At 43.0% G+C, this 15,506-nt stretch overlaps 1 protein-coding gene across 1 annotated transcript; it reads right to left on the bottom strand.

The window, feature by feature from the left end:
- Window positions 1-551: 551 nt before the first annotated feature.
- Window positions 552-15,274, bottom strand: LOC142391259 (NLR family CARD domain-containing protein 3-like). The gene is made up of 10 exons (XM_075477029.1): window positions 15,161-15,274; window positions 14,854-15,073; window positions 14,281-14,433; window positions 14,088-14,197; window positions 13,577-13,676; window positions 6,595-8,389; window positions 6,200-6,373; window positions 891-904; window positions 728-821; window positions 552-567 (listed from the first exon to the last, which is right to left on the bottom strand). The coding sequence occupies exons 1-10, from the start codon at window positions 15,221-15,223 to the stop codon at window positions 552-554; spliced, it is 2,739 nt and encodes a 912-aa protein (XP_075333144.1). The 5' UTR covers window positions 15,224-15,274.
- Window positions 15,275-15,506: the final 232 nt, after the last annotated feature.

Here is a 15,506-nt window from a genome sequence, read left to right on the forward strand (position 1 = left end):
ATCCAAAGTGAAAAGAGAGAAAAATCTTCCTTCCAGGTCCCCACATTTCATTCAGGTTAGTTGTCTCTAAAGCTGCTCGTCTCTGACTGAATCAAGGCAAGGCAATTTTATTTCCAGAGCACAATTCGTACACGAGGCAATTCAAAGTGCTGTACAGCTACATAAAATCACAAGAAGGCAATACAATCATAAAAGAAGGCAATCACACTGACAGCTTCTCATTTCCACTGATGGATTTTTATCAAATCCATCCGAATCAAACAAAGTGAGATGTAACCAGGTCAAGTTGGAAGCAAAGAGAATAAAACAGGTGACAGATTTTACACGGTGGCTTTTCTTTAAATTCATCTGGAACTGCAGGTAGTGATGGCAGCTGTGTTTATGGATCATTTCATTTCTGATCATTTCTAACAACTTTAACTTTATTATTCCAAAGGAAGAAAAACACAGAATATAAACACATCAGCACAATATACATTATCATCCAGTCAGAGTCTCTCTGCACACAAGCTGCTGCTGCTTCATCCTCTCAGCTCACATCGTCCTGTTCATCACCATGCCTTCCACCTGTAGAGAGAAGTAAGGAGAGAGGAGATAAAGTGTTTCAGAGCGTTTCTTCCTCAGCTGTCAGCTGCCATCAGCTTTAATAAATATAATAGAATAAATAATAAATAAAGTCTAATAAAATACTGCTGAGAGCTGCATGGACCTCCAACCCTCTACTGACCTCAGAGTCTGCAGTTTGTTGTGTGGACTCTTCACAAGATCAGACAGCTCCTTCACAGCTGATTTCTTCAGGTAGTTCCCGCTCAGGTCCAGTTCTGTCAGATGGGAGGAGGGGTTGGACTTCAGAGCAGAGACCAGAGAAGCACAGCTGATCTTTGACAAACTGCAGCCATCCAATCTGAATAAAGAATAAAACATGTGAGCTGAAGCCAACAGGATGCAGGTTAAAACAGTCAAACAGAACAAGTGAAAAAGAGCTCTCATTAATATTAATGACAACATGCTGCTGCTTCAATAAAGACGGAGTGACTTCAGCTCTTAAACTCTGCCAGCTCCACCAGTGGCTCCATCCATACAAACTCATGTTGTGCAGCCAAATGATTCAAGTTTCAAAGAAAACAAACATGTCAGGAGGAACTTTGGAGCAAATGGGAACAAACTGATAGAAATGGAGATCAGGTTCACTGTTTTATTGAAGGTTAAAGGCACAAAAACATGGTGCAGTGATGTTTAATGGAATCATGGAATCAAACTTCTTTAAAGAGTCGACAGCAGCAGAACTTGTTACTGTGACTTGTTGTGTTTGAATATTCCAGTCAGTCCAAACATTACAGAGCCTTAGAAAAGTGTTGGAACCATCCAGAGGTGGACTGATTGATCAGTTTGGCTGATTAATGGATGCTGATGGACGCTTTGACTAACTATCAGAATCAGTGGAGTTTGAGGCTGATGGTTGGGAGACCTCCCCCATCTCCAGCAGGAAGCTACAAAGCTGAAGTCAAGGAGGAGTCAGAGTGTTAAGTTCAGTGTTTCCATTCAGTCTTTAAACATCACAGCTTCCATCAGAGTCACATGATTTAGAAGCAGACAAACACAGCAGGCAGCAGCTCCACTGAGAGACTCATCTTCAGGAAATCCAAACACTGGACAAATGAGCAGATCAGTACAGATGCTCGCTACCAAAGCAGAAACTAAAAGATGAATCTTCTGCTGTTATTGGCTCATCCTGTTTTGTTACTGATGATCTCAGCTCAGCAAAGAACACCATGTGAGCAAAGCATCTTCTCACACTGACAGTCAGCTGTTTTGCCGGAGTGATCAGGGCAGACAATACGGCCTCTAAATAAGGCATTATCTGTCTTTATTTCACCAATACTTTAAGACCAATGACTGAATGAACGCGTACTATTGCACTGTTAGCTCAGAGCTGCCATGCTGTTGTTATTTGGGGCTATCGGGGGCTTTCTATACAAGCGTCTAGGGGCGCGGCACGCGTCGATGATGTCATCCCACTGTATTGTCTAAGCCCGGTTCTCCACGCGGATCTCGAGTGATATAGTGTCCAAAGGACGCTGACTTTCACCAAACTGTTATCGGTGAGTAGATGAACGTATTTTATGCCAGAAATAAAGTTCAGGTTTAAAAAACGAACTTCCCCTTTAAGGCCCTCGGCCTCTGGAGAAGTCACTCAACCTCCTGTCACGCCCAGGGATTCATTTTTAGTTTCATGTTTTAGGTTATGTTTTTGTGTTCAGTTCATGCCTTGGTTTTGAGTTTTTAGTTTTGCCATGGTTTTTCCCCTCACTTCCCTCACTCAGGTAATTAGTTCATTCCCCTCACCTGTCCATTGTCTCCAGCTGCACTCACTCTCCAATCACTCCCAGCCCTCTATTTAGTCTCTTGTCTCCCCTGTCTGTTTGTTGGTTCGTTGTTTGTCACCTGCCCTCCGTGCCATGCCACAACCCGTATCTTCCCAAGTTAAGTATTTATTCCATGCCATGCTTAATTCTTTGTTTATTCACAGCTTGTTTTTTGAATCCGGCTAAGCTGCGCCTTTCGTTTGAACTTTGTTTTGTCAATAAATCATCCTTTACCTTTTTAAAAATCCGCATCCGTGTCCTCCCTAAAACCCAAACCTGACAGAACGAACCAAACAGAAAATGGACGCGGCGGATTTTGAAGCTGCTATGCGGCTGGCCGAGGACCTCTGTTCCTGCTGGGAGCAAGACCGCACCTCCTGGGAAAAATTGGACGTGGCCAATAATGTTATTGATTTCTTTTTGGAAAAGAAAATTCTCCAGACCTGGCCTGTGGACCTGTCTCGCCTCTGGGGGAGGGCAAGGACCATGCAGCGCGCTGCAACGAAGGACATCTTTGGCATGGAGCCACAGCAGGTAGCTGCACGATACTCCTCCTCTCTCACCTCTTCAATATGTCAGTCCACAGTGTCCAGCGACCCAGCAGCCACAGTGTCCAACGACCCAGCCGTCCAAGAGCTGGCCCCAGCCGTCCAAGAGCTGGCCCCAGCCGTCCAAGAGCTGGCCCCAGCCGTCCAAGAGCTGGCCCCAGCCGTCCAAGAGCTGGCCCCAGCCGTCCAAGAGCTGGCCCCAGCCGTCCAAGAGCTGGCCCCAGCCGTCCAAGAGCTGGCCCCAGCCACAGAGGCCACAGGGCCTGACCACGAGGCCGCAGGGCCTGACCACGAGGCCGACCAAGCGGCCGCAGGGCCTGACCACGAGCCTGACCAGGAGGCCATAGTGCCTGACCAAGAGGCCATAGGGCCTAACCACGAGTCTGACCACGAGTCTGACCCAGAACCTGACCAGGGACCCAACCAAGAGGCCACAGGGCCTGACAAAGCCTCAGAGCCCATGGGGCCCCGGCCCATGGACTCACCTCTTTGGGCCCCTCCCTCCCACCCCCAGACGTTGGAGGGGATGTCTGGGATCCATCCCTTGAAGGGGGGGCTCCCCCCCCGCCGGATGTCTGGCCGACTGTCGGACGGTCCCCGGCTCCTCCTCCCGCCACGCAGACGGAAGTCTGGGTGCCAACCGGACCACCGCCTGCTGCCACGTCGTCGGGGGTCCGGGTGTCCGCCGGACCACCGTCTCCTGCCGCCGTGCCAACCGGATCACCGCCTGCTGCCACGTCATCGGGGGTCCGGGCGTCCGCCGGACCGCCGTTTCCTGCCGCCACGCCGTCTGGGCGTCCGCCAGACCACTGTCTGCAGTCTGGGCGTCCGCCAGATCACTGCCTCCTCCTGCCCGAAGCCGGTACCACATGCCAGTTTCTGGTCCCCCGCCTGACCGGCTTCGAGCCCCTCCCTCCCACCCTCAGACTGTTAAGGGTTGTCTGGGATCCACCCCTTGAGGGGGGGGGGGCTCTGTCACGCCCAGGGACTCATTTTTAGTTTCATGTTTTAGGTTATGTTTTTGTGTTCAGTTCATGTCTTGGTTTTGAGTTTTTAGTTTTGCCATGGTTTTTCCCCTCACTTCCCTCACTCAGTTAATTAGTTCATTCCCCTCACCTGTCCATTGTCTCCAGCTGCACTCACTCTCCAATCACTCCCAGCCCTCTATTTAGTCTCTTGTCTCCCCTGTCTGTTTGTTGGTTCGTTGTTTGTCACCTGCCCTCCGTGCCATGCCACAACCCGTATCTTCCCTAGCTAAGTATTTATTCCATGCTTAGTTCTTTGTTTATTCACAGCTTGTTTTTTGAATCCGGCCTTTCGTTTGAACTTTGTTTGTTTTTTTTGTTAATAAATCATCCTTTACATTTTGGAAAATCTGCATCCGTGTCCTCCCTAAAACCCAAACCTGACACCTCCCTCCTTCATGCAAACTCAAGTGTGTCATCACCCAGTAAGGATTGGCTCTTTTAGCCCTTCTGCCCTAAATTCCTCAGGTTTATCTTGTTTTTTTTGATCCCCTTGTTCCCTCAATAAACCTTTAAACTCCAACTTGGCATGTGGAAAAATTTCATGTTCCTCTTCTCTAACCCAAGCCGAGCGGGGCTCTGTAGCTGCAGCCTTTGTGTGTCACTCTGCAGACCACCATGCTTTCTGTAGGACTGACCGACCTTTCTTCCAAGATATTAATACATAAAGGACAACTTTTTTTTTTCTCACTTTAAAAAGTTTCCACAGATGGGGCGGTCGGTGGCGTAGTGGGTACAGCAGCCGCCCCATGTACAGAGGCTTAGTCCTCGCTGCAGCGGGCCCCGGTTCGACTCCCGCACCGAGCGGCCCTTTGCTGCGTGTCTTCCCCATCTCTCTGCCCCCTGCTTCCTGTCTCTCTCACACTGTCCTATCATTAAAGGCATAAAAAGCCCAAAAAAATACTTAAAAAAAAAAAAAAAAGTTTCCACAGAAGTACATTTCACGCGTCAATGATTTCATCCCACTGTATTGTCCATGCCCGGTTCACTACCGTTGGAGTTTAAAAAGCTTAAACTGCACTTTGGTTATTTATTTTTAAAGTTTCATGTTCAAAACCGACAGAGAAACTAAATCTACTTCAGGACGTACTGTGATAGAAAAAATCTGATCCTTTATGCTCACATTATCATTTCTACTTCTGTGTAACTGCTTAGGTTGACGCATGCATGAGATTAATAGCTGCATTCGGGAGATCACCACTGTCCGCTCTAAGAACTGAGTGTCCCACAGCCTGGGTGCTATCAACACCACTATCTGCTCCCAGCTGGACAGAAGGAAATGTCTCATGCATAGACGCAAGCATCTGTCTTCTCTGCCCTATAAAAGCTTCCTGAGAACTCTGCATCTCTGAACATTTGCATCACAGCTTCTGTATGTAAACGTTCCCTTGCTGCAGGATAATTAATGTCCTCTGCTTTTGAATATTCCTGAGTATTCTTATTAATTTTCCTGACATACTGAAAACATGCAGTCATGAGTCTGGGGAGGAAATATCTGATAAAAACAGCAACATTTCTGTGGACTGTGGGGAGCTGCTTTTGGACAGCTTCTAGATTTAGTCTGATAAAAAGCTGTAAAATATCCTTTTTTGTGCCATTTTAATATTAGAACTCAGACTTGGTGAGCAGTAGGACTTGCAGATCCTGATTGTAGTCATCTACAGGCATCTGTTAATAAAAGTCACTTGGACATGATTTTTTTTCCCAGTGTGTTCAAACATGTCTTATTCACTTTCAGTAACACTTAGAAGGATTCTGTGTGTTTGGGAAATACTTTCAGCTTCTGATTCACTAAAGGATTATGTGGCTTTGTCGCCCGTTAAATGGCAGCAAACCAGAGGCTGCACATCTGTCTAATTCACAGTCGCCTTCACAAAGGGTCAGGTTCACCTCAAACCAAATAACCATACAGATATCATCATTCTGTTCCAGTGCAGTGTGTCCACATTTAAATGAAGTTTGATGCTCACATTCAGAGGAAAAAACAGCTCATATTTCTGTAAAGTAGTTTACTTTGGGTATGTGATGGATCTGTGTTTTAGGCAAAATCTACAGGAATGGAAAGGAGTTAAAGTAAAAGAGCACTTTGGTATTTCTTTAAACTGTGTGTGTTATATTTCATTATCAGAGTTATTTAAGCCAGATCATCAAAAGGCAGAACAGATCAACCCGTTTCATTGATCAAGGTACCTGGAAGCTGTTTTTAACATTTAAGCCAGAATTATATCAGCTCTCAGCTGAAAAGCTCATGAATCCTTACCTGAGTTTTTCCAGTCTGCAGTTTGGACTCTTCAGTCCAGCAGAAAGCTGCTTCACTCCTGAATCCTGCAGGTTGTTCTCACTCAGGTCCAGTTCTGTCAGGCTGGAGGACTCTGAGCTGACAACTGAGGACAGAGCTGCACAGCTTCTCTTTGAGAGGTTACAGCCACTCAGTCTGAGGAGGAAATGAGATGGAAGGAAATAACTTGATCGACTAATCAATCAAACTACATTTGAATTTCATTAGTGGAAGAATTCTGTTTCCCTGTTTGTTTCTGTTTATACGTCTATGGAAATAAAGTAAAAACATAAAATAAAAGAAGCTAAATAGAGTTTTTTCTCTGTTAATAAGTAAAGAATGTATTTAAAAAGAAATACATCTATGTTTGTACGTACAGAGCTTTGTTGGAGGCTTTGACCACTGGCAGCAGCCTCAGAAGAGCCTCCTCTGAAGCAGAGTATTTCTTCAGGTCAAACTCATCCAGATCTTTTCCTGATGACAGTAAGATGAAGACCAGAGCTGACCACTGAGCAGGAGACAGTTTATCTCTGGAGAGACTTCCTGAACTCAGGGACTGTTGGATCTCCTCCACCAGAGAACGATCATTCAGTTCATTCAGACAGTGGAACAGATTGATGCTTCTCTCTGCAGACAGATTCTCACTGATCTTCTTCTTGATGTAACGGACTGTTTCCTGATTGGTCTGTGAGCTACTTCCTGTCTGTGTCAGCAGGCCTCGTAGGAGCCTCTGATTGGTCGGCAGGGAAAGACCCAGGAGGAAGCGGAGGAACAGGTCCAGGTGTCCATTTGGACTCTTTAAGGCCTTGTTCACAGCACTCTGGTAGAACTTTGGCTCTGCTAAGTTTCCATCTCTTGTTTTAGATTTCTTGGGGGCTCTTTGTTGTTGTTCCTCCATCAGGTTGAATCCAGAGTAGATGGTCAGATGCACATGAAGAGCAGCCAGAAACTCCTGAACACTCAGATGGATGAAGCAGAACACCTTCTCCTGGTACAGCCCGCTCTCCTCTTTAAAGATCTGTGTGAACACTCCTGAGTACACTGAGGCTGCTGAGATATCGATGCCACACTCTGTCAGGTCTGATTCATAGAAGATCAGGTTTCCTTTCTGCAGCTGCTCAAAAGCCAGTTTTCCCAGAGACTCAATCATCTCCCTGCTCTCTGGACTCCAGGGTGGATCTGTCGCAGCTCCTCCATCATACTTGACTTTCTTCACTTTGGCCTGAACCACCAGGAAGTGGATGTACATGTCAGTCAGGGTGCTGGGCAGCTCTGCTCCCTCTCTGGTTTCCAACACATTCTCCAGAACTGTAGCAGTGATCCAGCAGAAGACCGGGATGTGGCACATGATGTGGAGGCTTCGGGATGTCTGGATGTGGGAGATGATCCTGCTGGCCTGCTTCTTGTCTCTGAATCTCTTCCTGAAGTACTCCTCCTTCTGTGGGTCACTGAACCCTCTGACCTCTGTCACCATGCCAACACAGCCAGGAGGGATCTGATTGGCTGCTGCAGGTCGTGTGGTTATCCAGAGGCGAGCAGAGGGAAGCAGGTTCCCCCTGATGAGGTTTGTCAGCAGCACATCCACTGAGGTGGGCTCTGTAGCATCAGTCAGGGGCTCCTTGCTGTGGAAGTCCAGAGGAAGTCGATACTCATCCAGACCGTCAAAGATGAACACAACCTGGAACTCTTCAAAGCTGCAGATTTCTGCTTTTTTAACTTCATTAAAGAAGTGATGAACAAGTTCCACCAAGCTGAACTTATCCTCTTTCAGCAGATTGAGCTCTCTGAAAGTGAATGGAAACATGAGCTGGATGTCCTGGTTGGTTGTGCCTTCAGCCCAGTCCAGAGTGAACTTCTGTGTTAAGACTGTTTTCCCAATGCCAGCCACTCCCTTTGTCATCACTGTTCTGATTGGTTCATCTCTTCCAGGTGGGAGTTTAAAGATGTCTTCTTGTCTGATGGTTGTTTCTGCTCTGCCTGCTTTCCTGGATGCTGCTTCAATCTGTCTGACCTCATGTTCATCATTGACCTCTCCGGTCCCTCCCTCTGTGATGTAGAGCTCTGTGTAGATCTGATTCAGAAGGGTTGGCTTTCCTGCTTTAGGAATCCCCTCAAACACACACTGGAACTTCTTCTTCAGAGCAGACTTGAGTTTAAGTTGACACAGAGACTCTGAAAGACAAAAAAGTTAATCAACTGCCATTTTCAAAGTAGTTTCTGGGGAGCTCTGGGGATTTGAGAGCATGGTTATTTTGGAACTGACATGTTTGTAACAAACTCCCGTGTGGAATTAATATACCTTAAAACCTTTGGAAGATACAAACATTCCTGTGGGGGATGTTTTTCAGATGTGGGAAGTCTACACAAAGGAAAGGGACTGAAATAGCCTAATTTACAACCACCTTCGGCCTATGAAAGCTTTTGGGAGTGGATTTAGCAACAGACATTTGCCATAAACTTGAGGAATGCATTGACAAAACTGAAAAAACAAAGAACCCTTTTCGGAGAGATGGGAGACTAACCCATGCCCTATCTTATCTGGACCAATAAATCAAAGTTGACATTTTACCCTCATCCCCCCAGATAAGAGAACCAGATGCCTAAATAAAACTGAAATGACTTTTCTTAGATTCACTTTCAGCCTAATCTTAAAACTGTATTAAATGTGTTTAATATCTTTGTACAGGTTCTTTCAGGTTTTCAGCGAAATCACGAGCTGCATTTAAAGGCTCTTTCCATGATCGTAACTGAAAGTATGACGAAGAAATAATCCTGTTGGAAAATTGACTAACTCGCCTATGGAACCACATTGCCCCCTAGTGGTCTGTAGTGTTGAATAGTTAAATCCAAACGGAGTCAGTAAACTGGACAAGTTATATGCAGGTATGCAACTGTTAAACGATGTCCCTTTTGTATCTTTTTGTACTCCATTGTTAACATAGGAAAATAACATTGTTTGGTTCGCTATTCATATGTCATAACTTTACAGATATTCATTTCAATTTTGAGACTCATAATCATTGTCTATGTCATGTTATGTGTTATTTGTGTCTTTATATCATAAGTCTATGTTATATATTTAATCTGCATATCTTAACAAGTTGTGGTGTTTTCAGAATCATCGAGACAAATATTTTATGAGACAGAGAAATAGAGTTTCTTTGTTTTATCCCAAATCTATAAACGTTAGAACATATCGCCTTACAAATACACCCAGGCAGACGTCACAACAGTTTCAGCCATATCATTGGCTGAAAGTGTAGCGTAAGCCTACGTCATGCCTTGCCTCCGCGAGTCAAACCACGGAACCCGCGATCCAAAATCGGCTTATCTACTTTGAAACGAGAGAGAGCAGAAAGAGAAAACCATGGAGTAGCCATACATCCATGAGCCAGAGAAACGAGACGGAAGACAATGGAATGAAGAAGAAGTCTTCAGAATGATGTGGAGAGGATGAATGATGCAGAAGAAGATGAAAAGACTAAGACAGGATAGAAAGATGAGGAAGAAGAAGAAAATCCTAACAAAGATAGAAACAGAATGAAGTAGTCTAAAGATACACGCTTTCTGTGTTTTTGTTCATCCATCGTCATCCATGTCTTTTTACATCACCGTTTTAAAGGTGGGGTATGAGATGTTTTCTGGAGCATTTTTTATCATATTGTCTGAAAACCTCCTCACGACCCCATTGCACCCACTAAAATAGAATGTTTGGAAAAAAAACAAAATTTTTTAGTCCATTATAGAGGGTGTAGCAAGAGGAAATGTCTGACCAATAAAAGTACTGATGAGAGTTACTTCTATTGGATTCTGACACGCCCATCAACCGTCAGCCCCCTCCCCCCTGCGCGTTCACAGACTCGTGACTCGTTCATGTGTTTTGAAGGCGTGGTTTCGAGGGGTGGGCTGAAGGAGAGGCAAGGTTGTGTATTTTCAAAAATATAGCTTGCAGGAACCGTTTTTCCAACATCTCATACCCTACCTTTAACCTCCGCTGCTGCACGTCATCACATAGTTTTCCTACCAGCGTCAAGTAACCTTTTGTTAAAGCAATACAATGTAACTTCTCAAAAAGCCCATTATGGAGCTCCCCCTACAGGCTTGGAGGTAATGTACGGTTACACTGTCGTAAATACAACACCCTTTAGCTTTCACGTTTCACGTTTGTTGACGAACCGGCGAGGAGTCAGAAGTTGCAAGCTGTGTCGACCGAGAAGGTAAGAGTAATCAAATGTACCTGGGAGCGTGAGAGGAGTCTATTTGTTTTTGCGGTAGGTGTGCCAGAAAGCAAGTCGAAGTACTTCCGCTCAGCTCCCGGGCCGCTCCAGCAAAGTTACATAGCGCAGTTTTTCCAACTCAGACCCCCGAAGGGCATAGGAGACAGGCCAATCGTAATATTAAAACTCATTCTAGCCGCACAATTTTTTTCAAGCTGTTATTTTAAGGTAGAAATGTTACATAGTATTGCTTTAGCATTTTGTGAACGTAAGCTCACCTCATCAGTGATCAGCAACTAACCAACTCTGACACTTGGACGATTTTGTTATTCTGTACGGTGAAGTCCTTGATACCAGCTAGTTCCCATTTCCCGGTGGAAAGAAGCGACCGTCCAGGCAACTGCAAAGTCTACGAAAGTCATCCACAGCCAAGGAAGGCCCTGAGAGCGGAACTGAGAGAAATCCACTCCGACCGCGTGGCCACCACCTGCTGTGTTCCCAGCTGACTAAACAGAACTTCAGTAAAGTAAGGTCGACCCGTTTTTCATCTTAAAGACGGTTAGATGGGTGTCTCAAGACTTTCACTGTTAGAATGAGAAATGAATCCAAGATGTCAGTCTTTAGCTTCAAATAGTAAACCAACCAAAACTATTTGAATAAATCCGGTATATCTCCATTCCCCATATTTTATTTTCAATTTACTAAGTGTTGTATATAATCACCCATATTCAACGCATCTCCGGTTTGTTTTAAGGTTCATGTCTTTGGTCATATCGTTTTAATAAATAGATCTATATATATATATATATATATATACGTAAAGAAAGCATTCACATAACCTGTTCATTTCATATATATATATATATATAAAATCAACAGGTTATGTGAATGCTTTCTTTACGTAATGTCTGTCAAACCAAACGAGAATTCACGAAAGTAGCGAGATATGAGACTGATTATTAATTGAAACATTAACTTAACATACCAGAATCGTAAGATTGTTTTTCCTTCTTTGAAGGTGGTGCCTTGTTTAATCTGAGGTTAAATAAGGTTTATTGAGATAGTGAGAACTTCTGGTAAATCCTTATATTTTATCAAGTAATGCTAGATGTTAAATTGAAATAAAATTCAAGATTTGGGGGAAATGACTGTCGTATATTGCAATTAAACAGAAGATGATGAGCTATTTGGATGAATTTTGACCTGTGACACATTATGGAAGATTGTATGGTTTTGTTTAAGCTTTACAGAACCGATAGCCAATCTAAATGAATATGGAATGGGTGGCTGTGGGTCTGGAGATAGGATAGCCATCCTTCAACTGGAAGGTAGCTGGATTGATTACCAACATTTTTATTTACCATGTTAAAGTTGATGTCCCCCACAATGCCTCATTCTTAAGTTCTTCGGAGAAAAACATCTGCTAAATTAATATAATATATTGTCATGTACACAATGAGGCACTCTTTGAAAAAAAATAACTACATTTGGTTCACTCAGGCTTCATGTATTTCTGACTCCTCAAACACTCATACCTGCTGTTGAAGCTGCATCTGGTGACTGACTTTTCAGGATGACTCCTGAAGTATTTCCTGTTGAGGGAAGATGCATAGAGTGTAAAAATTGGCTTTGTTCTTAGACATTATGAATGAAATAAGTCTCAGTACTTTTCCATGATGACCTAAAGTGATCCAGGAATAGAAAGACAAAACAATTAGGAAAGCCTGGGAAAGCAAGGGCAGATTCACCCACACACCCATATTGTTTTGGGCTGATCCAGAGAATATGACGAAGCATGTTGAACCTACTCATGTCCAATCATACTCGGTCGAGAGTGAGTCCAACCTATGAGGCTATAAATACAAATGATACCCGGAAGTCTGGGTGCAGTCTGACGGGCTTCCTTCGGGAACTCTTTCCCACTGAGCCCAGCGCTGATATGCTTTGACGTGTGACTACAAATAAACACTTAATTTTCACTTGAATTACTCCGGTCCGTTCTTGAGCTTCCAATTAAAGAACCGAATCTAACAAAAAATAAAACAATTCTTTAAAAAAAAAAAGACGTGTTGCAGCTATATTAGCAAAGTATGAGCCATGAGGCCATCTTCTAAAGGGGAACTCTCACATTTCTCTTTAGCAAGTCATTAACTCATTGGCTGCCAGCCATTTTCAGTACAGAGACCCATACTGCCAAGTGTTTTTGCAGTATTTTGACTGATTTTCCAAGACCCACAGAAAAGTGTGTCTTATGACTATGTACACACCGAAATTACCAAAAGAAAGAGTAGACTCTCCTCTTTCATCAGGAAAAAAAAGTTTGTTTCTACCATTTTCAGTCCTTTAGTAATAGACAGTAGAACATAGGTTGGTTTGACCCAAAAAATGGAGAAAACACGCTTTATTTTTTTTTGTGCAAAGTGGTACTGCTGCCACCTAGCGGGTAATTTTGCCAGTATATTTTCTGTTTAGTGTTTACAAGCCTAAGATTTAGTGAAAAACTCCGCTAGATTGTCCCCCATCCCGCTCCGTTAAAAAACGCAATTGACATCTACAGACGTCTTTGGCAGTCAGCGTTTTTTTTTAATGACGACAATAGACGTCAATGGCACCGAAAGAGTTAATGAGGATGTGTACTCTTCTTTTGCTGATATTGTGCCATAAAGCGAGAAATGTCCATGTGGTATAAAGCAGTAGGGGCAGCCACATGGCAACATTGAAAGAAACTCGGCACATACAGATACAAGATGTGATAAGTCTATTTTCAACAGCAGCAATCAGAACTTGGTTTCTCTAACATTCAGTCTTGATCCAACTCATTCCTATTAAAGTCATTCTTCATAGTCTAACAAAGTATCAACCAATCATCATTCATGCTGAAAAATTCTGAGATTTTGCTCAGACTCAGAACAAACAGTTCACTGGAATTATCTGACTCAATTAGGATATTACAGATGCTATTGATCAGAAGAAATATGCAGCTGGATATTCCTGGACAATATTTCACACAACATATTAATCAATAAATTAGAAAGGTGTAGGATCAAAGGGGTAGTTCTGCACTGCACAGTTTGTGCTGTGCTATACATTTCTCACAATATGAAAAACAATATGGGATATTCATGAAATCTGAGCTGCTCACTTGGAAACAGGAAGAAGCGCTTTGTCAGAGTGCATCTATCTTTGGTAGGTATCTGTGTTTTGCCAATAGGAGTGAGGCAACTTTCAAAGCGTTGCATGACCTGTGGGATTGAGACAGAAGGTCCAGATTGCTTAAAAAGATAAACAACCAAAAAAAACCTGTTCCTTCCTACACAGTAATTTGTATCCCATTTCAACAGAAGAGCTGATGGATACTGAATCAGTTCATAGCTGTAGGCTAATGCTAAATAATTACAACAGTGGTCAATTGCTTAAGGGGGCTAAAACAACACATGTGTTAACAAGTAACCCTAACCCTTGCAATATGGAAGAAGTTTTACTTAGTTGAATGATGTAAAGGCATATTTAACCTAAACTATGATTAGGTTACCTGATCAAATAGTTTTCTTGAGAGTGATTAGCTGGATACCACATTTTCTTTTCTCTCTATATGAGTTACATTGGCTCTCCTGGTCCCTATTTCACATGACTAAAAACAAAAGTTTACTTACTTTTCTGAACAGTTCTTCAATTTCATCCTTATGGGACCAAGTGTTAAATACCTCAACAATATATCGGATAAGAAAGGCTCCATCTTTAGTTGATCTATAGGACAGAGTATCTGGAAGCAAATAGATAAAAACATCAGTTTCATTGTTGATGTTTGCTCAAACGTGACTGGTTATTAAAAGGTAATACGCTTACGAGGTGTGGTGGACAGAAGAGAGATGAAGTCCTTTTCTTCGTGTGCAAAAGCATCTGTTGTGATTTCCACTTTCCCTAAAACCTTTGGTGAGTCAGACTCTGTTTTATCATCCAAAGGCATATTGGGTTTTACATTCACTTGCCCTTCATTTACTGCAACAAACAATACATAAGTTTACTCAGAAGTGTTGGTTATACATCAACATAATTAGTCCTGAGTACAGCGTGTCCAGATGCACCATATTACCAACATGTACAGTATCCAACCAGGGAAAAAAAAACTCTGGATACATTCTACACAAATGTTGAAGACTGCTTCAAAGACCTCTGTACCCAAACACTTGGACACAGACTATTTTACTATTTTACCTTATTTTCTGATGCTGCAAAGACAGACAGAAGATATAGCCTGAGCAACCCATATTACTCAGAACTGCTTTGGATGCACAAAGTGTTTGTTCAACAGGATGTCCTCAACAAGGTCTACAGACTGACCTGGAGGAGGTATTCTTATATGAAAATTACTAGCAAATATATGCATGCTGATGTTTTATTGAGTAAAAAGAGAATCACCTCCTCTGCAGGCCTGAATGATGATGATCTTTGGTTTGTGCAGCAGTGCAGGACAATCTTTGGTGCCCAAGTGCTCATAAAATTGGTCAATGTTATATGTTTTCTCATCTGTGCCATAAATAACTCCCAATTTTCCATGAGTCATGATAACCACAAACACACTGTCTGTGCGGTCCAGTTTTGGATGTTTGGAGAACTGAATTAGAGCATTGTTGATCCCCTGTGAGAACAAAAAGAGACACGCATCACTCACTGAATCAGTTCTTTTAAAGTGAGGAAAAGTTGTTTTTTTATCTTTAAAAACTACCTCTGCAGTCAAATCTTTATAATTCACCACTTCATATCCTAGATAAGTGAGCAGGTTTTGCATGGCCTCCCCGTCTTTCTCAGCTCCACGTCTGTTGCTGAGATTAAATCCGGTGAATTGTATATTAACATGTAGAATATATGCTATATTCTACATGTTTTTTTATGAATTTTTATGTTGTAGAGTTGTGAAATTATTTTATCAATGGAGAAATTGAGCAGCCTTGCTTTGTTGTCTACAGTAGTAGATCAACCCTCATCTTACTTTGAAGCTCCCAGCTCCTTGGAGTGACGTCGACGTAGCTTTAGCAGCAGAAAAGCTATCAGGCTTGTGTTGATAATAATAA

The sequence above is a fragment of the Odontesthes bonariensis genome, chromosome 11, assembly GCF_027942865.1.
Source record: "Odontesthes bonariensis isolate fOdoBon6 chromosome 11, fOdoBon6.hap1, whole genome shotgun sequence".
NCBI lineage: Eukaryota > Metazoa > Chordata > Actinopteri > Atheriniformes > Atherinopsidae > Odontesthes > Odontesthes bonariensis.